At 39.4% G+C, this 26,012-nt stretch overlaps 1 protein-coding gene across 1 annotated transcript in view; it reads left to right on the forward strand.

Annotated features, from left to right (window-relative positions):
- Positions 1-26,012, forward strand: part of atg7 (ATG7 autophagy related 7 homolog (S. cerevisiae)) — a 79,468-nt gene that overhangs the window by 32,687 nt on the left and 20,769 nt on the right. Inside the window, exons 17-18 of the mRNA XM_042506622.1 lie at positions 4,242-4,322; positions 12,440-12,562. Of these exons, the coding sequence (XP_042362556.1) occupies positions 4,242-4,322; positions 12,440-12,562 (204 nt within the window). The remainder of the gene's footprint in view (positions 1-4,241; positions 4,323-12,439; positions 12,563-26,012) is intronic.

The raw sequence follows: 26,012 nt of genomic DNA on the forward strand, positions 1-26,012 counted from the left end.
AGAGTAATTTCTGTCCATTTCAAACGTTGCAAATGTCACTGCCCTCATACTTCCACTACTTCCACACATCATCTATGATAGTATAAATACAGCCTATAGATAGCACTGGAGGTCTGAGTCAAAAGTTTCGCACAACAAAAACAAGGCGACGGTGTAGATCATAATTATGTTCCTTTTAACAGAGGCAGCGTTGCAGACAGCGGTGGTCTGTGAAGCCGTTAAATACGTTGTAACACGTAGTACTGATTGTTGTGTTTTTTGAATGCCTTTGTCATCAGCACTGGCTATTCTTGCATGGTCTATCTCTGGAGTTGTCCACTCTCCTCTTTGTGAAGTAGTGTCCTAGTGGCTCAGAGTGAGGCTGAGGGACTGTGGGGTGCGCTAACTAATTCTTGTCTCACAGAAGGAACTTGAGAACAATTTGAGCCTCTAACTTTGAAGGGGCAGCCCTACTCAAAATATAAACATTAATTGCATCCTCCTCAGCTTAACTATAACTTTAGCTTGCTCAGTGGTGCTAGGTGAGCTAGCAGTAGATGCACGCTTCCTTACGTGCAGTGATACAATTGTTAGGTGTTTAATTGAAAACAAATACTTCCTACATGAAACTGCTCACAGCAAGGTCTTTTTCGTATCTCTTTCACTATATCTCCAAAACTTGGCAACTCACACCAAAACAGTCTTTATTGATAAATAGCACTACAGGTAAGACAATAAAGATGTATTTTGATTTTAGGGTGAACTGTCCTTTTAACAACAAGGACTTTCGAAATGTTTAATACAGAACCTTTAACCACGAGAGGAAGATCTGTTATAAAACCAACTACAGCTATGCGTGTCTGTGTATTGTTGTTTGGAATGAATGTTATTGGGTCTTTTATGAATGAGCATGCTCAACAGTAGACGTGGGCCAAGGATAAAGCCACGTGGCTCACCATAAATGACCATAACTGGATTTGAAGTGGTGCTGTTGTGAAGAATAACATTAATGTAATTTCAGGTCATGGAGCTATGGAGTTGAGATCAGACCAGATAAAGCAATCTCAAACCATAAAACTGTCAGCATAAGTTGGACTAGCATAAGTTTTAGCAGAGGCACCTAAAAAACATGACAATTTGCCACTTTGATAGCTTGCAGGTTGCAGTAACATCTGACATATTAGCTGGAAAAAAAGAATACTTTGAAGACGGCAAAGGTGCTGTTCACAGTGTTCAGGTGATTGTAGATCTGTCACTTTGATTAAATGACCCTGTCTAAGATTAACTGGTAGTAAAAATGTTGATGCATAATGGATAATGTCAGATTACCATTTCTTGATTTTTGTGCTATTTGGGATTATCGCATTAATACACATATTAAAATGAAAAAGAATCATTCGAATATTGATTTTGACATTGATTAACATGGCAGTCATTGAGGTTTGGAAGCATTCGAGTCAGCCAAAGGATAAAAAACCTACACAAATAAATCAGTAAATGCTCTTTTAGTTGACTGAGAACTTAAGGGCAGCCCTGTTGAAAGCATTGGTAAATGGTGAAACTTTAGTTTGAAAAAGACAGTAGTTACAACTTTTTTTTTTTTTCAAGAATGCTTCTCTTTATACAAAAAACTTTCTTAGCTTGATAATTTCAATGATGATTATATATCGCACTGGGGCAGTTACAAAATAGCAGACGAGTAGATAATCTGCAGCTATCCAAGCTGTGCCCTTTTGCTTACTGTTATCACATCCTCAAGTATCTCACCACCTCCATTTGCATCATCATCAGTATTCATCACCCTGAGAATCTGAATTCCTGCCATTTGCTTGACACCTCAGCTGCTCGTGGTATTTCAACCCAATAAACCAGAGAAAAGTGGCATGCAAATGTGTTGTCCTGTGTGTGTTTGTTTGTGAAGAGAGAGTGTGAAAGGAAGAGAATAAGATAATGATGCAGGGAGAAATGCAGGGTAGATATATGCATGAGGGTGTATTTATGTGTGTGTTTGTCCAGCTTCGTATATATTATGCCTGTAATGCCTGCTCCCTCAGCCGCTATTCACCACTAATATTTACATCACACTGCAGATAGGTAGTTTGAAACTGCGGGCTTCTTTTCTGTGGTGCCACAGTGACAGCCTGTGGTTGTTTTTAGATATTACATTATATCTTTTTTTATTTACAAGAGTCTGAACAAGACTGTGCCAATAGAGGACTTAATATTTATGAGTTCTGTAACATGTTTTGATTTGTAAATGTACATTTAACTCTTGAGCCTGAAATTTGTTGTGTTGTTGTGACGCTTGAAACTTTTTAAGCTCCATCCCTTAAACAAAGCAGTGTTTTTCTTTACCGTCTCTAAAATCCCAAGAAATGATCTGTGCTTGTTTTGTGGCAAATTTGTTTGTCTAAGTCCAAAACAGATGTTAAAAATATGTTAAAAAGAAATAACAGATGATAAGACAGTATACTCAAATCATTCATTATTATTCATACAACACAATGGGTTATCTCTACAATTATCTGTAAAGATGACAAATTTAAATTATTATTTTACAGTTTATGGCATGCATCCTATTATTTTAAGATGAGACTATTTTTCAAGAAAACTAGATAGAAGAAAATCCACAGGATAACAGCACAATGAAGACCTGAACACAAGCTATCTTCACAGAGCTTATGCCAAACAACTTTGTCTCATATCAGTTTAAACAACCAAAGAGCTAATGGAACAATGAAAAATGAACATAATAAAAACACAAGTATGTATCAATAATTCCTAAAAATATGAGGAAAAAATCTCTGAAATATATTTATAGCAAATAATCTGCTCTAAATGTATGCTGATGGTCAGCTGAAAACACATTTTATTCATACCCAGTTCATACATACCTGGACTCCTTTACTCAGTATATACACTCTGTAATGATTGTGCAGTTTTATGCACAGCTCGTCTGTTCAAGTCCATCTCACTCACCCACGCTCTCCCATTGGTCTGTCTGACTCACTCATCCTCTCACCCCTCCATTTGTTAATTTGTCCACCGGACATGTTTGCTATCAACAGTCGTCTTCTCACATTTGTGTTATATCTGTACGGCCTGTTACTGCAGTTAATATTTCAATCCTTTGTATGTCCCTGAATTTGCCATTTTAGTTGAAATAATCAGCACACAGATGGGAAGATATAAAAGTCAAGAACTGGAATTAATAGAGAAATAGTGAAATGAAACGAGCCTCCGGCTAAAGCTGTTGGATTAAATTGAAATGCGCTGCATGATGACACACTGTATCACATTGTATTTCATTATCAGTCACAGAGTTAGAAGTGTACATCTTAACCCTATAGCTTAAAGGTTAACATGCAGGCCGTGACAGTGCAGATTTCACCTCATGACAGGTGATTGAATGGGGGTGCATGCGGACGTCATACCGTCATTAATACCCAAATATACCATCCAAAAACTGAAAGCTTCAGATTTCCACCCCAGTCCACGTGCTGTGCATTACTTTTTCACAAATGTTCGAAATGCTTCACCATCTGATGACCAGCAGGATGTCACTTCAGGCTCTGGAGTACGTGCGTCACCAGCAAACATAATGGCTAAGACTTTTATTAAAAAACAGGAGGATGTGGGTATGAGAGAGGAGGAGGGGGGTGGTAAAAATATTGTGACGAAATTTAACACTTTTCGCTTGAGTTGTTGGTGTGTGTGAATGTGTGTGTAAGTAGAGGGGGTTCTTTAGACAGTAATCAAAGTAATTAGCCATAATGACTGTAGCCAGGAATAGGAGTGAAAGCTTTCAGCAGTGAGAGAAGTGCTGAAAATGTTTCACTGAAAAAGGCTGTAGCCCCTCTGGCACCAGAGGGCGCTCTTAGCTTGATTTTAAAATGTTGAAAACAGAAAAAGTCAAACTGCTTCCAAAATTTTCAGGCTCACATTTAGTATTCACTGCTTTACTAGTGTTACATTGACTTTTGCTTATTAAGAATAATTGCTTCAGGATACTATATTCCTCTCTCAAACTTAATATTTTCTGTTCCAAAGGTACATTGAATAATCCCATATACTGTTTATTTTTCTCCATTGCATCTCTTTATGGTTAGAGACCTTTTTAGTGTTTACATGATTGAAGTTATCAGTGTTTCAAAATCATTTAAATGTGGTTTTGAAAGGAGTGTGCCTCTTTGGAGTGCTGCTCTGCAATTCTGGTCCTCTGTTTAATGTCAGTTTTTGACATGTTGATTTCTTTCCCACAGATCCGAGGCTTTCTTTCGAGGTTTGACAATGTCCTGCCTGCCAGCCTGGCCTTCGACAAATGCACTGCCTGTTCACCCATTGTAAGTAGTGTATGTTGTAACTGAATAGTTAAAATGATGTGGGGTTTTTTTAAATCCAGCTTGCTAAGAAGACAGTGTTTTGACATAGACATGGGCGGTATCTATTTTTTCATATCTTCCACTGGGATATACTATATATGATAGTTTATATGTAAAAAAGGTGATAGAAGGCATTGTAGCACACATGTAATCTGTTTACATGGACATGAATAACCTGTTGATTATCAGGTTTTTGAGTGCGTCAACACCACATTCCATTTATAAGAAAATTGTATGTACTAGCTGGAGTTCTCTTAAATAGATCGGGATGTAAACACAGAATGTGAATGACACTATTTCTTCGTGCTCATGTAAACGGCGTATCCGGAATATGATCAATACTGGGATAAGCTGCATAAACAGGTTATTAATGCTCATGTGATCACACATTCTATAGCTTACAATGCTGAGTTTCTAATATGCAATTACCCTACTGAGACAAGTCTTGCTGGGAAATATTTGTGGTCCAAAGAATAATGATTAGATAGGAAATAAACATTGTTCTTGCCAAAGGACCCTATGACACTTGTTGCCGCAGTGGATACTGACTTCAGTGGGCTGAATGGAGGCGATGTGTAAAACCATGTGGTCAATAAACTGCTTTGTTTTTGGAAGAAATCATATCAAGATAAAGTTACATGTGGCAATAGTCCCAAACAGAGGGAGAAGACATTTTTTGTCTTACTAGTCCTATAGCATTATCTCAGGGAAGTATAATAACAACTAGACACCGGACCCCAAGACAGATGACAGATCACCTGGTGCATTTGCCAAAAAAAAGTTTCTAGCCTCCTGCTTTAATTCTGGGATAAGCGTCCCGCTGAATATGAGCTGTAGTGTTTCATCTCTGTGCCTGCACCACTCATGAATTTACATTTTGATGATGTCAAGGATTTCTAAATTGCTGTTGTTGCCTCCTCGAAAGTTTTACAAATACAAAACCTCCAAGGATTGAACATTCATGATAGAAAGATTCATAATTGACTGTTTTTGCAGTTCAAGGTGTCTTGTCAACAGTTTTACAGATGTCTCTTTACCAAACGGTGGCCCATGAAGAAAATGCTTTTTGGGCCTCGGGGGATTTTTTTTTCTCTGCAATACCATAAGTGGCCACGGGGAAAAAGTGGAAGTAGAGCTGTGTAACGTTCCAGGGGGCCTATGTTATCACCGCTATTAGCAGTCGCCATCTATTTCAGCTCTGATGCCTGTTCATGAGTAGATACTGACCTCTGGTGGAGCGTGCTGCTCACTACTATACATACAATACCGCATATCCGTATCAGTTTATTAGAAAGAGGAGTGTTTTATTTTTTGATGGTTTTGAGTACTGGATACACTGTAATACCTTGATACAGTCCAGGGCAATTTAAACTGTATAAGAAAGAGTGACACATTGATGCATACAGCCAGATTCTGATATTTGCTTGTCAGATTAGATTCTGTTTCTATGTAACAGCATCGTTTTGAAACACAAATTGCAGCCTTAGCAGAAATCGGGGGATTCCCATCTCTCCCATTTCCACATTGTTAAGTCAGTAGAGCTGTGTTGAAATGTTGTTCCTTGAGGAATACTGTAGACACACACACACACATACACACAGAAAAGCGGGTAAAACCATATGGTAACAATCAGGCAGCAGTTGCTCATTGATGTCAGTGACTGTCGTATGAGTGGAATTAGCTCCCACCACTGCAGTGTGTGTGTGTGTGCACGTGCGTGTAAAGATGGGTTGTTAAGGGGTCCACATATCCCAAATCAGTCAAGCAGGGTGGGAAATTGCCGTTGTGTCTTTTTACTGCGCCACCATTGGTCCACAGCCAACTGGCCAATCATTCACCCAGGTGGCCCAGTGGTTAGCAGCGTCCAGTGGTGCGATTGGTTCTTGTACATTAAGTGTAACACCAGAGGGGAGCTTAAGTTAGAAATGGGGAAAGTAAAAAAAAAAAAAAAAAGAGGGGGAAAGCAGGAGGGGTGGAGGGATAAAGAGAGGAAGTACAGGGCTGGAGAAAGGGTGTTGTGATGAGTGGAGAGCTGGTTCTCTCTCTCTCTTTCTCCCCTGATCTCAATGCAGCCTTTGTGTCTATAAAGAGGTCATAAAGCCCCAGATCTATCACTTTCATGTGAAGACAGAGTGAGAGAGACACAGAAGGAGAAACCAAGAGGCAGAGAGTGAGGGGGGAGGGAAAAGGGAGCTGGCTAGCTTTAAAAGTTTAAAGTTTTTCTCCACCTACGCTGCTTCTGAGAAAAAAAACCCTTAAAAACTATGAAGGTCCACCCCATCTTATGGTGTCATGTTTCTGCCCGTGTGACTGATGAGATTATTCGGTCTGTGCGGAGGGTTCATAAGGTTTGATAGGGATTGGGGTAAAGCCTGTGTAGTCGGGAACAATGAACAACATGAGTTGGGAAAGACGATCCTTTGCTGAGGCAGGGATAAAGGTTATGTAGTGAAACTGGTGAATGTGTTTTGATTCCGTTAATCCCGCCCACACACATTTTCCCTCCTCTGCTTTGCATTTGCTGCTTATCTGCCTTTCACTCTTTTCTTTTTTTCCAACCGACTCCTATTTCACTTCCCCTATTTTCCTCTCCTCCATCTTACCTTCTCTCCCTTCCTGTTCTCCCTCCCCCATATCTTTCTTCTCTTTGTGTGTCCCTCTGTCCATCCATCAGTGTGCTCACTGTAATGCGTGTGTGTCTTTGTCTGCTTTGTGTGTATGTGTGTGTGAGTGAGTGCATGTCTGACTGTGTGTGTATTCCTGCCGCAGTCAGCTGTGTGCTGCCAGGTCACTATGGAAACAAAACAATTCAGCCCCTGTCTGGGCTGGAGCAGTTCCTGTAGAGTTGGGGCTTTTTACTCTGTGTGTGTGCGTGTGTGTGTGTTTCCTAACTCTTTCTGCGGCTGCAAGCCAATAAAACTACACGCCAGAGAGTAAATCACAGCTGACGTGGCTTTGTCCACCATGCCAGACACCTCTTACTACAACTACTTGTGCTAACACTACCAAATACGCTACCACTATTAATAGCAAGAACATTTTTCACATTTGTAGTGCAAAGTGTTGAAAAGACCCTAAACTGGACAATAATACAGCTCAATTTTTCTCTGTTAAAGGGATAGTTCAGATTTTTTTTAAGTAGGGTTGTATGATGCACTAACCCATAGTCATTGTATTACCTGCAGTAGATGTCTGTCAGTATGCAGTAGTTTCAGTGTACGCAATATTGAGAGTATTTTCAACACGCTCTCATCAAATCTACTAGACTCCATTGACAACAGTCAACAGTCATTTTAGCTTGCTAAACACAAGAGCTCCTGGTCCGCTGCTTTGATCAGTAAGTTAGTTTGTGTTATTGTGTGCCTTTGGTGAATCCAAACTAACCCCTTTCAACGCCAAAGTCACACAGAAAAAGTAATTGAACGAGGCAGCATTAGACCATCAGCTCCTGTGTTCAGCGGGTTAAATCACTGTTTTTCTCAGTGGAGTCTGGCTTTGAAGAGAGTGATATAATAATGTCAGTTCCTTGTTGGAAATTGCTATCTGGTGGCAAGGTAAAGCTATACTTTCAACGTGTAGTGTACACTTCTTTTTTTTAGATAATTTTTTGGGGGGCTCCCTTTATTTGCAGGACAGATATTAGTGTGAAATAGGGAGAGAAAGGGGATGACATGTAGCAGAAGGCCACAGGTTGGGAATCGAACCCACAGCCACTGCAGCAAGAACACAGCCTTTTTGCACATGCCGCGCCCTATCGAACTATACACTTAAACTGATATTGATTGTTTTAAGTTGTACTTTTTTAGCTGGCTAAAATACTTTTAATCGCTGACACTCATCCATATCAGTACATTGCTTAGCTTCTGTGTCAGTACTCGTGTTTGCTTCTCAAAAGCGGGAGCGTGCGGACTGATATAATTTCATATACTATCTATGGATAAGTACCCCACACTACCCCACTTCAAAAGATCTGAACAATAACTTCAAGGTATTTCTTCCTTTTGAACCTCTGTAAAATTTAAAGTACTCACACAGCAATGTCTCTTTCCAGAAATCATGACCCAGTTAGTTGAGATAATCCTTTGATTTTTTTGTGAGCAGTTTCATGCAGGAACTATTTTCTTTCCACTGAAAAACATCCACCAGCTCGATCACCGTGCAGAAGGATGCGTACAGCTACTGTTAACTCACCTAGCACCATTGAGCTGGCTAACCTTACAGCTCTGCCAAGGAGGCCTTTTTTTTACATTTCATGCTGTCACGAGCGCAAGGCTGTCTTCGTGAGTAGTTGTCGTTTCCTTTTTGTGCGGTGATACAGTCAGTGGGTATAGTCTGGTAGAAGAACAATAGTTCCAACATGAAAATGCTCACAAGCCAAAAGCTATCTAGTTTCATTCTGTTAGAGAGAAGGTAGACATCTTTACGGCCGATATCTTTAACACCCAGCACCCTTTGATTGTATACAAGGAAAGTGGTCTAATTAATTCATTGGCCCTCTAATGTTTCTGCATAACACATTTAAAAACAATAATACATTTAATTGATTAGCCAATTGACAGAAAATTTACGTGTAACAATTGCGGTTTACGCGTTTTAACCCCCCCCCCCCCCGGTTTTTAAATTAAATGTCTTTAGTTATGCAATTTAAAGAGATCTTTTTGGACTTTGGAAAATATTTCATACTTAAATTAATACCAGCAATGTGCAAATGTCAAAACTCACTTTAGAATGAAGAACTCTGTACATATTTACTTTACGTATATTGTAGACACGTAGGTGGCTACCACAGAGCGTTAACTACACAAACTTAATGAGCTTTGCTTCCTGTGAAGTGTGCTGATTCCCTGGAATACCATAGGGCCTGAGTGGGTACTTAATGAGTCAGTATGGAGTTTTTTTGCGTTTTCAAGGTGAGTGTTTGACCTGGTGTGTTGACCATACATGTTAAAAACAGAAGTCAAAACCCCTGAATCACCAGGAAGTGTTTACTCACAGTGTACAGTAAATGTCACATCATGGCAAAACCACGAACCAAGAACCACTAAACATTTCACTAATTGTTACACATTACACCCTCACCTATTGCGTCTATATATATTTTGAAATGTAATTCAACTACAATGTGCATTATCTTTACAATGTAAGTTAAAGCCCCTCTGAGTCACTGAGGGTATGTTTGATGTGTTTAGGGATGCTACTCACGCACATGTGTAGGCACTTTCCACAGTATGGATCCACAAACATCTTCAAACAGAAGTCATCATCGTTGTCACATAAAGCCTGAGGGGAGAGATTAATGTGAGTCCTTAAGGAAGGAAGTTTCAGGACAAGTGCACATGTGTGCACATATGTGTAGCACACCATCTAATCCAGATGTTGATGACTGTGTTTGTAGCTTGGCTTAATTGGTGCTATCCGTCAACAGCAGGCAATCACTACTGAAACCTGGTGCCTGATTAACACAGCAAACCTTGTAAATGTGTCAAGCCTCTTCCATTCTGTGTGTGTCTACATATGTTAATGCTTTTATGGCATATTTCCCACAACGGTTTTGGGACTGTGCAGTTAAAATTAGTCAGATGCTAGATGCTTTCAAGTGGAAACCTCCGGGGCAGAAAAATGAAGCCAACACTCAAGAGCCAAAAACTGCAGTTCTTGAAATGGCCACATGAATCTGGTTCTGGAAACTAATCGATCTCCACCCCCCACACCCATGTTAAAAAGCCCAACTGTACAGCATGAATAAACATGTTTACAGCCTGGGTTTAAAGACAGTTTTGGTCTCTACAGCAAATTTCAACAGTTATGACAACTATATGGGGAGCAATTTTTTATATAAATCACCCTTTAATATTTTAGCAAGGTTTGAAGTTATTTATATTCAAGGATGGGCCGTTTTGAGTGACAGGCTGTCTGCAGATAGTTTCCTCACCTACTCCGTCAGATCCACTGCTCACTTCTCCACAGCACAACCCTCCTGTCCAAATGTGGCCACTTCTGGCTTCACAACCAGTGGGTGATGTCACGTTAACTACATCCATTATTTTTTACAGCTGATGCTCCACATGCTATAATATTTTCTCATCCTTTTAAAATATATTTTTTATACAAATTATTTCTATCAAATTGTATGAGCTGTACAACAAAGTAAAACTGCCTAAATACAGTGTTTAACCCTGTGTGATTTGATTTGATCACGCCTTTCTGTCTTCTTTCAGTAGGAGATACATCATGATGCTGAAGCTTGATACTCTGGAGATGTGTTTAAATCTGGATTTTAAGATTACTTTTTACAATTTAAAACTTCCAAAGCCAAAACCGTGCTTTGGGACTGAATACTGTAGAAGTCATCGGTTACGGCCTTATCTGCTATTGATTTGAACATAAGTAAATGATGTAACGAGTCTGTGTGCATTTCTAGGACTTTCTTAACTTTATCAAAAGATCATCACAGTTATCAAGTTGCTTTCTGAGTCATGAGCATCTATATTTCAACAAAGTGGGTTTTGGCTGTTGGCGTCTCGTGTAACGGATCCCGCGGATGGAAGTGGGGAATCAAAGAAATAAAAGAGAAGGAAGGAAAGAAAAGAGAGGTTGAAAAGATGAACGAGGGACACGTCAGTGTGTATTGTGTGCGGTGTGTCTGGCTCCAGGACTAGACGCCAGGTCAGTCTGCGAACACACACACACACACACTCAAACACACCCACACTCAGACGTTGGTGCACACATTGTGTTGATGTCTGAGGCAGAGGTAACCCTACACCTGCAGAGGAGGGTCTGTGGGCGTCCATGAAAGGCTCGGCCAAGCTTAGGAAGGTAGCACAGAGGGCAGGGGATCTGTGTGTGTGTGTGTGTGTGTGTATGTGGGGTGTTTTGGAAAGAAGGTGTGGGTATTTGAAGTCGCTGCTAGTAGAAGATCAAGGAAGACATGTCAGGATGATTGCAGAGGTGCTGATTTGTGGTTTTTGTGTTTCAAAAGGCTGTCTATGGACCAGCGGGTGCCTTTTTATTTTGTACCACTAAACATTTATTATTATCTGCTTTTAAGAGAAAGTTTCTGTTTGCCATCGTATGATGTTTTTGACAGAATTGGACATGTCGTGATGCATTAGCGTGACTGTAGCTGTCCACACAAAGTGTACACATTAGACTCAAAAAGGAGTTCAAAAGAAGCATGTAATGTTTGGTGGAGAAAAAAAAACACTCAAAGATGTCTTGGGAAGTGTTTTACCTGAAAGCGCAGTAAAAGGTGAAGACGTTAATTTATGTTAAGAAGCTTTTTTTAAGTTTTGTGGCTTGAATAGAAACTTTTAAGGGACATTACTCTTATCCTTCAGGCATCCTCCATTCAAGTCTATGAAGTGCTGTAGTCTAAATGTATAGTGTTAATAGTTTGATGCCTCTGCAACTTATACAACACAGCTACTTATTTTTCAAATGTTTAAGGATTGGTGATTAACCAATTAACAGAAAATCAACTATTTTGATTAAAATTTTTACTCTATATGTTATACTATTTTTTTGCTTCTTCGGGCCAAGATGTACCAGACTGACATCAAAGAACTAGTTGTGACAAGGCCAACTGTGTCACCTCATGTCGCCTGTGTCTCGGCCAAATAGTTACACATGAACATACTGCAAAGACTGCAACCAATGGAACACTAGCATGTATGTTCCTATTTGAGAGGAAACACGTCTTCACACTAGCAGCTGATGGTTGACTTGGTGTGTCAGGGCCTTTAAATTTGAGAATTTAATACTTTGCTTTATCATACATGAGAATTAACCGAATATCTTTAGATTAGAAACAATTTCTTGGAATTTTTTCACTGTTTTCTGATATTTGTTTTGACAAAAGACTTATCATGAAATTAATGGGGAGAATAATAAATAAAGGTGTAAATACAGGCTCACTGACTCCAAAATATGATACTTAATATGCACCTTGAACAGATGCAGTTTTTTTCAGTCACAATGGATGTATTGTTAGCCTCTCAGCAGACATTACATTTCCTCAAAAATCAACTGGAAATGTCTTTGTTCATTGATTTTGTTTTGTTTTTTCTTTTTTCCAGGTCCTGGACCACTATGAGAGGGAAGGTTTCAACTTCTTGTCCAAGGTGTTTAATTCTTCGCACTCATTCCTGGAGGACCTGACGGGGCTGACACTATTGCACCAGGAGACACAGGCTGCAGAGGTGAATCACACTTATGTACACCTGCACCAACATGTACAGACCCATACTCAAAGCCAGCTGCACTCTGAGACACAGGCAGCAGTGTCAACATGTGCCTGAATTATCTTTCCAACCAGTTTATCGAGAGAAAATCGTACTCATGTTTATCTATTGCAACTTTATATATTTGATGGTCAGTTGTTTGATGTTTTGGGGAAAGAGCAAACATGTCTGTAATAGGGGAACTGGGTCCCCCTCCCTTGAGTTGCGGACCTGAAGACTTGACATTAAGGTTGTAAAGGAGAGGACTCAGTGGAAGCCTTTTCCATCATTCTGGCAGAGGCAAGCTGCCCAGAGGGATGAAATTTGCCTTGAGATGCTGAAGGCTCTGGTTATTTCTGAAAGTTGTCAATTCCATTTTTAAAAAAAGTAGCAGAAGCTTTACTCCAGCTATTAGAGCATCACACTGATGGATGTTTTGTGAAAGGCTTACACCCCCAATCTGACAAAGCACTTTCAAGCAGTGTGGGGTGGCTTTTTGTAATTCTTTTCAATAAGAGTAAAGCTTTTTTGCCTGCTGCTTTTGCGTCTGCAAAACACCATTTTAAAGCTCTATGCTCCTCATGTCTTTTCAAGGAGTGTCCTGAGCACCTTCTGTTGATAAAACCTTAGTTGTAGTAGAAGTATCCAACATCATTTGTGTTTTTCCCCATTGTCCAATTGGATAAATTGACAGGCAGGCCTTGTGCAATGACAAGTGACATATAGTTCATGGTTCACATAAAGCTAAGGTTAGTTCACATTGAAGATTTCACTAGACGAATTTTAGTCTAAAGTTTAACATTTAGCAACTTGCTTGCAGTAGGATAACATCCTTTTTCCCTGTGTTGTTGGAAGGATACAGACTTAAGATGAAATATCTCTCAGCAAAGCAAAAGCCCCGGTCTAATTGGTACTTCAACTGAAAATGCAGTGCAGTCTAGCATTTTGCAACCTGCAGAGTACGTTTGTGATGTTGTTCTATGGGAGGTTTTTTTGGATGGACAGTATGTGGTATTTGTGTAACTAGAGTCAGAGAGTCAAGCACATCCTCAGTGGGCAATAGATGCCTCACCAAGGTTGCATTTGTTATTTTTATGGACAAATATTTTAGGCAAAGCTGAGGAATAATGTGTCCACTTTGATCATCTCAGGATTGCATCTCTGCTTTTGCAGATGATTTAAGAGTTAGGGATGGCCTGATTAGACATAAATCTTGAAAATACTTCAACTGGGGTAGAAACTTTCTCCTGGCTCTTCAAGATGCTGCCCCATGTGAAGGATTTTAAGTATCTTGGATTTCCTTACAAGTAAGAGTAAGACAAAGTATGACATCTGCAATGTGCTTAAAGGTTTTCAATATCCCGCCTTGCTTGGGAATGCTTCAGAATAAGTCAACAATCATGGCTGGGGACAAGGACTTCTGGGTAGTCTTTCTTAGACCTGGACCCGAATAAGGGACGGAAAATAGATGGCAAGATAAAGCATAAAACATGGAGTTTTACGACCCTGGGAAATACATACAAAACTCTTAATACAGTTGCAAAACATCTGTGTCATCTTGTGGAAACTAAAGCCTTTTGTAAGAATTTCATTAGAAGGATTTCTCAAATTAAATGTTTTAATAGGAGCTGCAGTGTTTTAATTGAAAAGGCAGAGATATTTTCATCCCGTAACCCTGTTCTAATTACTCTGTTGCCATAGCAGCAGCAAAGTTGATGTCTGTGGAACGAGCGGCAAAAAGTTCCAACAAACATACAGATTACTCGGTGGTGGAATATGGGTGGTTTTCCTCAAGACTCCCCTCTGACATGAGACAGAGGGAGTGGAGGGAGAGACAGAAACTGTGTGTGTGTGTGTGTGTGTGTGTGTGTGTGTGTGTGTGTGTGTGTGTGTTTGTGTACGTGCATGTGCTTGCGTGCGTGAGTGCGTGCATGTGTGTGTGTGCGCACACTTGTGTGGGGTTGGGTCTGGTCTTGCCGAGCTGTGGGAAAATCCCACGTACTTTCTCCCCAACTTCTGCTCATAACACACAGATGGAGGAGGGGAGAAGAGAAGAGCAAGGACTCAAGAGGGAAAGGAGGGAAAAAGGACTGAAGATAAGACAAACGGTGGGGGGGAGAAAAGATGAGGTGGAGGAAGAAGGAAAAACAAAATAAGACAGGAGACGATAAAGAAAGAAAAGAGTAGCTAGCTAAGACAAAAAACAAATATATATATATATATTTCTCTCACTCTCTCTATCCCTCATTCCCGCTCCTGATATCAGTCTTTACCTCATCCCTTGTCATTCTCCTTTGCAATTGTTTCTCCCCTCTCTACTTCCCTCTCCTCTCCCTTGATGAAGTGTGTTGAAGAGTCTGGCTGAGCTCCCTTTCTCCTCAATCAGAAGATGGAGAGATTGTTTTGATTGCTCAGCCCACTAGCGCCAGAAGTCTTAGCGCCTGTTTCCTGTACACAGATTAGCTATTCCAAAAACTACTGCACTTGGAGGACGTCCCTTCAAGTTTTTTTTTTTCTTCCTATTCCAGGAAGGGACAGAAGTTCTTCTAACGCTCCCTGAAAGCATATTATTACTTATTTCATGCGGGAACCCACTAGAAACAGGCCTGTGGCTCGTTTCGGATCTTGACCCGTATTTTAAAAAGTACCGGCCTGAAATAATGATGATTCTCTCTCTAAAAATTAGGGGTTTAAAGGGTCCTTGTGGGATACCTTTTTTATGTGTGCATATAGGGATTGTGTACAGCATGAGTCATCTTTGGAGGATGACTATCTCTCCCAGTGGCGTCTTTACTGACGCGTTGCTTTAGAGGGTTTTTCCTGAACCTTTTGTTTAGAAGTCTGACGGACTGTAGGTCTGTGGATTTTAAACTGTGTGTCAGCCTAATGACTTATTAAGAACAAAATAGAATTGGCTGTATTATTCTTGCATGGATTACAGTGTATTTAAACACCTTTATTTGCTTATTAGGTTATTTTTTACAATGCCCTCTTTCTCTAAAGCATGGTACTGAATTCATTATGGGCCATGTGTATGTGTGTGTGTGTGTGTGTGTGTAACCATTCTAAAGTATAATCTACGTCACCAAATAGCAGTACTATGTACTTATGGCCTATTTTGGGCAAGTTTGTAACTTGAGAACTACTTTTTATGCGGTCACCACAGGGTTTTGGGGGAGTTCAAGTTCGGTAAAAGTTTAGACTGACTGAAAGAGCGTGTGTGTGTGTGTGTGTGTGTGTGTGTGTGTGTGCACGTGTGTGTGTGTGTGCGTGCATGCGTACGTGTACATGTGTGCACGTGTGTGCGCGCATATCAGTGTGAATGGCTTCTTTGTGAGATCAGCCCGATTGGGATTTCAGACTCTGGCAGGGTGGAAAATGTACTATGAATCTGGCATCTGGCAAATTAGTTACATGTATCTGAAAGTTATTCGAACGTGTATTTCAAGTATGCATCATGCTGTATCTTTAGTTTCACAAGGCCATTTGTGTTTGTGGTGAGGAAAATCAAACAGGACAAACCATTTTGAATATTCATGACATGATCTGTACTCTACAATTTGCTATGGCCAGTTGCCACTGTATATTGCAGTCACCTCCCATAGTGTAAGGCCTCAGAATATCTATAAGAAGAGCTTGTCACATCAGATAATAGTGTTTAAAGCCTCCTAACTGACGGCAGTTATTTTTGTCACTTTCTGAAACAGACAATCCGATACACTCACTCTTTTCATCAAACTCTCCAAAACAACATGTTTACACTCAAGTGACAAAGCCTAGTGACTGAAGTAATTGTGATTCAAATTTGTAACGGTTTTGGAAGGCACAGACAAATGATGCCGTACTGAGTTGATTAATTTGGAGGACTGGTTGGACAATCTGACAGCCGTGCCCATTTCATGCAACAGTTGGCCAGTGAGCAAAGGTTTGCACACATGACTTGCGCACTGCAGGGCTCCAGTTTTCACTTATTTAATGCACCAAAGTAGTGGTGATCTTTCAGGCAACACAGCTCCTCATCAGTTGACTATTTACTTACCTTTGGTTCAGCACCTGCTCCAAGTTTAGATTGGATGTGGGTACATAATTTTGCTTCTACACTGAGTATAACAAAATGATTTCCTTCAAATAGAGGCAGTTAGACAGTGTGTGCCAATATACCCATTTGTACAGTTCATCAAGTTGACACCCAAATGGTCACAATTCTTGGTAAAGGGTTGGAGAGGCAGTGACAGGAGAAGGCTATGATGTCAGGCTCAGAGTATGGCCATTTAGAATTAAGTACAAACACTTAAGCTCGGCATAAATCATAGACTGTGTATAAAGATTCGCAATGCGTCTTCACTTCCTCCCACTGTACAAATATTAAGCCAAAAAATCCTGGATGTGTCCGCTGCCATCTTTGTCTTTTTGAGCCAAAGTCTGCCCAGTAACTGGGAAGTGGAGCCATGGTATTGAATTTCCGCCAATCAAGAGCAGCGCCACTGATTATGAGCACATTGATTAGCACACACAGCTTTCAATCGTGCTGCCTAACCCCATTTGTATAGCCTTAATAATAAATAACTAATTAATTAAAACAAAATTTATCAGAAAAATGAATACTTAAACATACATCAGTGTAAAAAGAACTACCTCAAATGACAGAAACCATCTTAGGGAAAAAAATTTGTTTGAGGTGTATTTTGAGTTTTTAGTTTGGCCCATGTGTCATCCACTGACATGGAGGAGGCGGGGTTTATGACCTGTAGTGTAGCCAGCCACCAGAAGGCGATTGAGATGTTTTGGCCTCACTTAAGGGGAGCTGTCACTGGTAGAAACATGTTGTAGGATCCAGTTTGTCTGAAGTATATTGAAGTCTTTAAACTGCCATATGTCTTGTGTGTCATCTGACAAATCATAGGTTGAGTTAAATGTAGTTCAACATAATTTACATTTAACCAGTTAAACATAATAGAAAAACCTGCTCACCTAAGTGTCCTCTCTGCGCTCAGCTAACAAAGCTTGGGAGGAGGGTAACCAGGTTAGATGGCACATATTGGCCCTTTAAGATCAACACCCAACACATGTTCAATCTTAAAAGGGTTAATAGAGGTTTTAACTGAACAAAACATTTTTTAAAGCATTTAACCAAATGTTAAACCAGTCTTCTGTGTCATAGTGCAGGTCTGTGTTAGCATGTCAGAACAGAGTGTTGCGTTGGCTGATTAGCCTTCCTGGCTGTAACCTCCCTGTGGAGGGCTGGGTCGGACAAATCAACACACGCAAACACTCAAAAGAGCCTGAAAGGAAATCAGTGTCTGTACAGGATGTTGTACCTCTCCTCTGACTCACCCACCCGCTGTCTTTTTGGGTTATATATAACACTGTACATGTTCATACATACACATAAAGGAGTCAGGCTAATCCTTACTGCATAAGAGGACAAAGGAGATGGATTTTGTCCATAAAAATAACTCTTTTATATCAGTAGCACTATATAAAATGGCTGTACATGTCATTCAAGCTTACACAGAAGGTTATGCTCTGGTGGGCGATGGCTGTGGATCATGCTGGAAAGTGAAAGTGTAAGGTGACAATATACTTTATTGCCATGTGAGGACAAAGGAAGCCCATCATCATCATCAGCCATTCTTCATATTATGGATTCCTTTCATCATTTTCAGTAAGCAATGCCATTTACTGGTGTGTATGTGCATCTTCCCGCACACATTAATCTGTCTAAATGTGAATGCCTCATACAGAGGATGTGTGACCCTCTGAGCACAAAGGGTCTTTCTGCAAGTTCCACTCCCTTCCACCTACTCCCAACTGTGCGCTGCCAGTAAGTCACAAGATAAAGACATTTGCATTGAACTGAGAGAAGAATGTGCCACTTGTGATCTGGTAACATGATTTTTGATTAGTCTCATTTGATTGAAATGACAGCTACTTCTTCAAAGTGATTAGATTGTAAAACAATTTTATGGCCAGAACTCATGTAGTTGGCACAGATGGAGTACTCGGTATTATTTTCCTCTTGTCAGGTTCAGTACAAAGATGAGTAACACAGAAAGGGTTTATATTATGTTTTATTATATTTTTAATATAGTTTTAGTTACGCAATAACACTGTTGAGGGTGTAACCTGTGTTTGTACAACATCATCCTCTCACTGTCATGCTGTGAAATGAAATCATTGTAAAATAACCTCAATCCTTACTTAATAATATGAGACTTTCCTGGAAGTTTCCAGGTCCAGCACTCCTTGGGGTTTGCATGGGGCCTCCAATTAGTTTTTCAGCTGATACTCCAGATATCCAGGGCAGCTTATCATGAAATCAGTGTCTTGCTCAAGAACAGTTAAACAAGACACATTTACATTTGGGAGTAAGCGATGCATGGTGAATTTACTAGCACTTACTAGCTAAAATTTTTTACAAGAAGATGCCCCATGTTTGAACGTTACTGGACTTTCTCAAAGCATTTTTAAGATGATCTGTGTCTTTTTAAAAATCCTAGGTCTTGACACTGCTCTTTTTGCCCTGATTCCAGTACATAGTGAAATAAACACCTCTGTTAGTGCAGATTTGTGCGTTTGGGTGTTTGATAGAAGTCTGTGTGCCATCAGATGCCACTAATCATCACCTTGAGTCATGCTGATGGCCCGAAGGAGCAGAGGTTGCCCAACCACCCACGCTCGGCCCCGCTCTGCTCTGTGCTTCTCTACGTAAAACAGTGTGCTGATGATAAAGGTGATTTAGTTATGTTGGCTCATCACCCAGCAGCTTGGAAAAAACGCAAGCACAAGCATGAATGTGTACGCTCATAAACACACACACAGAGTAACACAGCATCTCCCCAGTCACATGCTTTTATCCTCCTTTCTCTCTCTCTCTCTCTCTCTCTCTCTCTCTCTCTCTCTCTCTCTCTTTCTCACCCCCACACGAGCACACACAGAAAAACACTTGAACGTCAGAGGGCCCCATGTATGTCAGAGCTTTATCCAAACACAGCTACGGTTGCTACATGCAGCAATTATTACCAGATGGACTCGGGGAAAACGTATTAAGGCTGCTTTTTCATTAGCAAACTGCACACCCTCCTTTAGGACTAGAGAGAGACACACACACACAAATGGAGAGAGAGGAAGAAAATGGGGAAGAAGAGTGAGAGTGTCATTTTAGAGAGTGTTATTCATTTCATATTTCAAATCATGCTCATTTGACCCTTGTCGCCCATTGTCCCTGACTGGTTATATATTTCAATTTTCCTCCATTTATTTCAAGGTCCCATGGAATCAAAAATGCTTTTTGTGTTGCTATGTTTACAAAACATCCAGTTTTATGTCCGCTTATATCAAAGTCAACACCCTTTTCTTCTTTGTAATCTCACGCTCGAGGGAGTATTAAGAAATTCTATTAAATAAAATGTGATGACAGAATGAGATTCAGCCATCCCACCCTTCCAAATCTACGACTTTATCTTTGCCACTAAAACTAGCAGCAGTCACATGGATTGCAAATACTGCAAAAGATAGTTGATTAATCAATTAGTTCACTAACAAAAATGTTGCCAGTTGTTTAATTCTTTAGGCAATTTATCATGTTGGCTGGTTCCAGTCTAACAAATATTGGGATTTCATGGTTTTTTTTAAACAATGCCATATTAGAGTCATTGATGGTTTTAAATAAATATGGAGCCAGGGAAAGGGGGTAACAGTTAGAGAAAAAACTCAGAATTTCTGAGATTTAAGTCACAAATATACAAGTTTTTTTTTTGTTTTTTGTTTTTTGTCAAGGATCCAAAAGTTTATGTGCACATTGTTCATTCATCCAAAGCATACTAAAAACTGAAAATGATAAATCAACTGAGTCTAAAATTAACAATCCAGGTTTGACTCACACAGGTCACAATATGTTGAAAATTTGTGACTTTTTTCTCAAAAATGTATGACTTAAATCACTGATATTTTGAGTTGTTTTTTTTTTCTTTTAATATTACCCCCCCTTCCCAGGCTCTGTATTTTTTTTATTTATTTTTTTAAACCAACAATGTCTCTGAGATGCTGTTAATGTATTTTCTGTTATTTATACATTTGCATTAAATATTGGCCATTTTTGGCATAAAATATGGAATATAAAGATTTTACTTTGGTTACCTTTTCCACAATTATTTTTACATTTTATAAATGATTAAACAGCTAAGCTATATTTAAAATCATAGTTAGCTGCAGCACTAATCTGAAGTATAAATTGTGCAGCATTAGCGGCATCGTTAGCAGATCTTTTGACTGATACAGCCTCACACATACAGTGTTTTGCATTACAAATACATGAGGTCTAAACATGCCTCCTTGGCTCTGTGGTTGAGGTTTATGACAGGGTGAAGGTTAATGTTTCTCTGGAGTCTTTGTGCTTTTTGAATGTTTTTTAAAAGTCCTTCTCACTACCAACATCTTAATATAAGCATGAAGATGTCAAACCACAGAGTTATAATTCTTGAGACCTTTAATTGATTTATGTGCATGTTGGAGTACAACACAGAGTGAAGAAAAGGGGTTTTGCATTCAATTTAGGGCACATTCACTGGCAGCTTTCATGTGTCAGCTTTCTGTAAAGATCTTTTATTTGGTATTAATTATAGATGAAATAGAGATGGAATTCTAAAAGGGTTATTTTTGCTCGCTGTGTTTTTTTGTAAGCAGTTCTTGTTTTCTCGAAAAAATACTTTTTTTTCTTATAGTACTGTGATATAAGTCAGCAGATAAGCTTACAATTCAACATATATGAAAAATAAAATGTCAAGTAGTTGGTTCATTGAAGTCTATAATGACAGCAAGGTAATTTAGTTATTTGGAAATATCAACACTTAATGAATTTTCATCCTAACTACCAAAATCACACATTTATTTTTTTCAGGAAACCAACAAAGTATTAGCAAAACATTTTCACATTACATACCGGTAATGTCTTTTGCCTTTTTCTACTCACATTCATTCTACATTTTTTTAATTTTTATATATTAATGACAAAGTGTAATGCACACATGTATTCCAGTGTCACTATGTATCACTGTTACTGAGCACGTGTGTATTTATGTCCCGTATGTATGCCAGCTATGCCAGTTTGACATCTATTGCGCTGCTAATTATAAATGTGTGCTCCACTTGCTTGGATGCATGTCAGTTATGTACAGACTCATCACACCTCATGTGCTTCCTCTCTGTACATAGTTTCCCTCTTTGCTGTCTCTCTCTCACACACATGCACATACATGCTCAGTACTATACATAGTTGGTCTAAATCTCCCTGGTTCTTTACGAGCTAAATTCAGAAGCTTTGTGTCAGTCTGTGGCTTGACTTATAACCTTGCTTGCTAACCTTCCTAACCCCCCACTGAGTGTTAAAAGGTTTTTCTCCCTTACGGATGTGTGTATATTTGTTAGTACAGATTCCTGGGTAGCTACAGTTTTGAATAAAAAAAACCCCAACAGATTATTCTCTTATTCTCTAGAAAAATGTTCTGTAAAACATTTGGGACTTCCAAAGTTAGATTTTATTGGCATAGACAAATTTCACTACAATGCAATATTATATTGATTCTTTGATACAATTATTTACAATATCACAAAGTCTGTCATGATGCAAAAATCAATTTGATTTAAGGGTCTCAAGGGTCTGTGATTGATATGAGGTAAAATCATATGCCCATATAACACAGTCTGTTGCAGAAGAAGCTGCCACTCCTTTCTTTTTTGCTTTTGGACATAAAAGATAAAACCATCATGTTTTTTGCATTTACCAATTATTAGTTTAGGCACTTCTTCATTGCATAAATTGGCCTAGCAGTTGGCAGAGGTTTACTCTACTCATAGCTTTATAAGTTACTTATATTATTTAAACTTTTATTTACTTTTTTAGTACATCTATACTACTTTTTTCCCAGCCTAACATTGTTGAAATAGAGCAGCTAATGTTGACCCAGCAAAAAGTTAACGCAGCGAGATGCCTGGCCAGGCAGGTAGGGCGTGTTTCCTGAGCATTTTATCTCTTAACAGCATTGTTTGTACTCAGCATGTGCTTTGTCTGTTGACCCATATTTTCTCCAAAATCCAAGATATCTCCAAAATGCTGATTTATTCCTGAGTAAATAATTTTATCGTCATCGTCTTTTTTGTGGCTGCTTGCCATTATCTGCCTGGTACTTTTTGACAGTTTCACAGAATTTCAAACTAAAGGCATATCCTAATGTTGATTATGTATCAGTGTTTTATCTTTGCATCAAACATATTGATGCAAATTGCAATATTGAATGATGAATCAACACCCATCTTTCTTTTCTTTCTTTGTTTTAACTCCTCTGTCATTCTGTGTCCTTTCTCTAAATTTGAAGGTTTTTGTGGGTCCATGAGCACAGTGCAGGTGGAGCTCTCCATAAGCTTCTTTTTTTTCACTCAGCAGTAGTTTAGGACTTGCAGGGGGAATAATTAATCTGTCGTTTCATTCAGAGCTGATCATATCACATCGATGGATGAGAGGAGCAGCTGTTTGTGAGTGAAAGCAAACTTTTAAATGCCTGATGTTCTGCTAGTCCTCCTCTGCCCTGTGTGTACTCTGCTCTCTGGCAGAGTAGTACTATAAAAAACTGAACAGTAATATATATATAAAAAAATATCTATATATGATATATATATATATATATATATATATATTTATATATATATATATATATATATATATATATAATATATATTATGTACGGTCCAGCTCAAAAAATTGAAAATCTATTCTTGGCAGCAGATGTTTTTAATCGTGGCGAGAAGCCACAAGTACTTGAATATGTAGGAAACCCTGGAGTCTGTACTCACTTCACAGAACGTAATGGCAGTCATTGTTGATAGTATAATTTTTCCTATTTCTCATCTTCTTTATTTTATCATCCCTATATTTTAGCTTTCTAGAGCACTTTTTTTCTTAGTTATTCCTGCAGTCCAGAGTCTGGCTAGAGTCATGTCCTTCCACGGTGTGCACTGAAACTACATGTTCACAAATTATAATTAGGTCTCCAGGTAATACTAGTCCCTGTGAATAGTGCTTTAGTCTATACTGCTCTTGGACAACAGTGGGGTAAAAAAATAATCTTTTAAATAACACACATTCTGTGTCAGAGCAGATTCTCATTTAGGGCTTCAGTCAGGTGGGACAGCTATGTCATCATTCCTTTAATTTCCCTCCCTCACTTTCCATTTCTGTGGCTGAAGTAATATGAGTCTAGCATAGCTGCTTAGTGTTTCCCTTATTACAGTGTGCTATCTTAAGCAAAATACCAGTCAAATATAAATCCTCTGGATACATACAGATCACATTAAAAAAAATAATTAAGATTTATATTAACAGACAGTGATGTATCCTGCTCTTTTGTCTCATTTTGTCTCCATAAAAATCTCATTACTTTTGCACTTTTATTTTGAAAACCTTTCCATATGGTATGAAGAATCCAGATTAAATAGATGAAGGTAAAAAATAGCAGGTGGTAAAATCATAACCTCTTCGGCCAGCACATTATTCCACTACAGAGGGATGCTACTTTGGGAAGCTTTATATTATTAATACACTCGTGCACTGGCTAGAGCCAGTGAAGAGTTGCACTGTAGGTAGGGGGCAAACGGGCTGCATGGCACCAAGGACAGCTGTCTTGAGCCTCAGGGGGCCCATTCAGGATTACAAATCATTAATCATAAGGGAGTTATTCTTACAAGTCATAAATAGGAACCATAAAGCAGACTTTTCCTTCACTATGTGGGAAAACTTACAGCGGCACCGTTCCTATACATGGCCTCTCCTCCCCGGCGCCAGTCAGTCCAGAGTGATGCCTTCTTCTGGCCTGGCAGCTGGCTGTATGCATGGACAGGCAGATAAGACAGACAGACAGACAGACAGACAGACAGATGACTGGGTGCGACAGACTGAGTAGTAGTCTAGTCGTCCCTGTTTAGCTCCTTCTCTTCCTCTTCGGAAGCTTTTAACTATTTTTGTATCTGTGTCGGCTTTGCGCTTATAGAATGGACTTTTACTTATTGAAGCTCCACCTCGCTCACTCACATTATTATGATTATTATTATTGCATGACAGAGGCTCCTAAAGTGTGTAGCTCATTATCAGAATGCATTCTTTAACATCGGTATTATGATATAAAAGCTAAAAAGATCAACATTTTTTATAATCAATATTTTGTAAGTCTGTCCACATGTAATTTGATGCATTTTAAAATTTTTCCTTTTTTTTTTATTGTGGGTTGTGGGTTGTGGGTACCTTGAGCCCTTTTGACGACTTGCGGTTTCACAGAATGCACTGGCATTAATTAATGAATGTTGTTTTTATATTTTTCTTCCAATAATGTTTATCAATCATGAGTTTGTTCTCAGCATGGCATTGAAATGCAGATCCCTCAGTATACTGTTGGGAAGTTGATAACTCATTTAATTGAAATCTCAGGAAGTGAATTTTATTAGCTTGTGATGCAAACAATGTGTCCTCTTAATGCTCTGTTGTTGCATACACTCTGAGAACTCAGCTTTGCTTGATGTCTTAAGGACTGCCAGCTGAGCACATGTAACATGTGATGGCCTAGGACCTCAGCAGCATAAATATGGAGCCTTAATAGTAAAAGTACCATTATGATATCCCACTCCCACAACTCGGCAACCAGTTTTAGCTCTCTAAAACAATTTATATATATTATTAAAAATGGTGCTTTGGTCCTGCTTTGTACACAAGATAAAGTATGATATACATTTGTATAAGCATGTCCAGCCACTGTACTGTATGTGTGTATGGACTTAGACTTGAAGTATTTTCATGAATCCTATTGGAGAGCTGGACTGTTTATCCCTCTCTTCCTCTGATTTTTTGATAGAGAAAAAAAACTCAAGCTGCATCAGAGAAAGAGATAAGAGCTTTGTGCGTTTGTGTGTGTGTGTGTGTGTGTGTGTGTGTGTGTGTGCGTGCGTGCGTGCGTGCGTGCGTGCGTGCGTGCGTGCGTGCATGCGTGCGTGTGTGTGCCTCTGTCAGCCTGCATGTGCATGTCTGAATCTTGTACAGCCTGATTCTTGCCTGCCCGGCTGGTTGCAGGTAATCTGCCCTGGAGCTCTGGCCTGACAAAGAAACACACGCACACACACACACACACAAAACACACACACACACACACACACACACACACACACACACACACACACACACACACACACACACACATCTATGTTTATCTGGCCACAGCGCACGTTCTTATCTTTTCCCCCGAAGCTGTTCTGTCCAGCACATGGAAGACAGTGATAGCATCAAGCTTCTGGTTCAGATAACTACTCACACACACACAGAAATAATGCTTGTACATGTATGCACGTGTGTGTTCGTGCCCCTATTTCTCTTGAACACACGTCTGTGACT

Source organism: Plectropomus leopardus, chromosome 2 (genome assembly GCF_008729295.1).
Source record: "Plectropomus leopardus isolate mb chromosome 2, YSFRI_Pleo_2.0, whole genome shotgun sequence".
In the NCBI taxonomy this organism is placed as follows: domain Eukaryota; kingdom Metazoa; phylum Chordata; class Actinopteri; order Perciformes; family Serranidae; genus Plectropomus; species Plectropomus leopardus.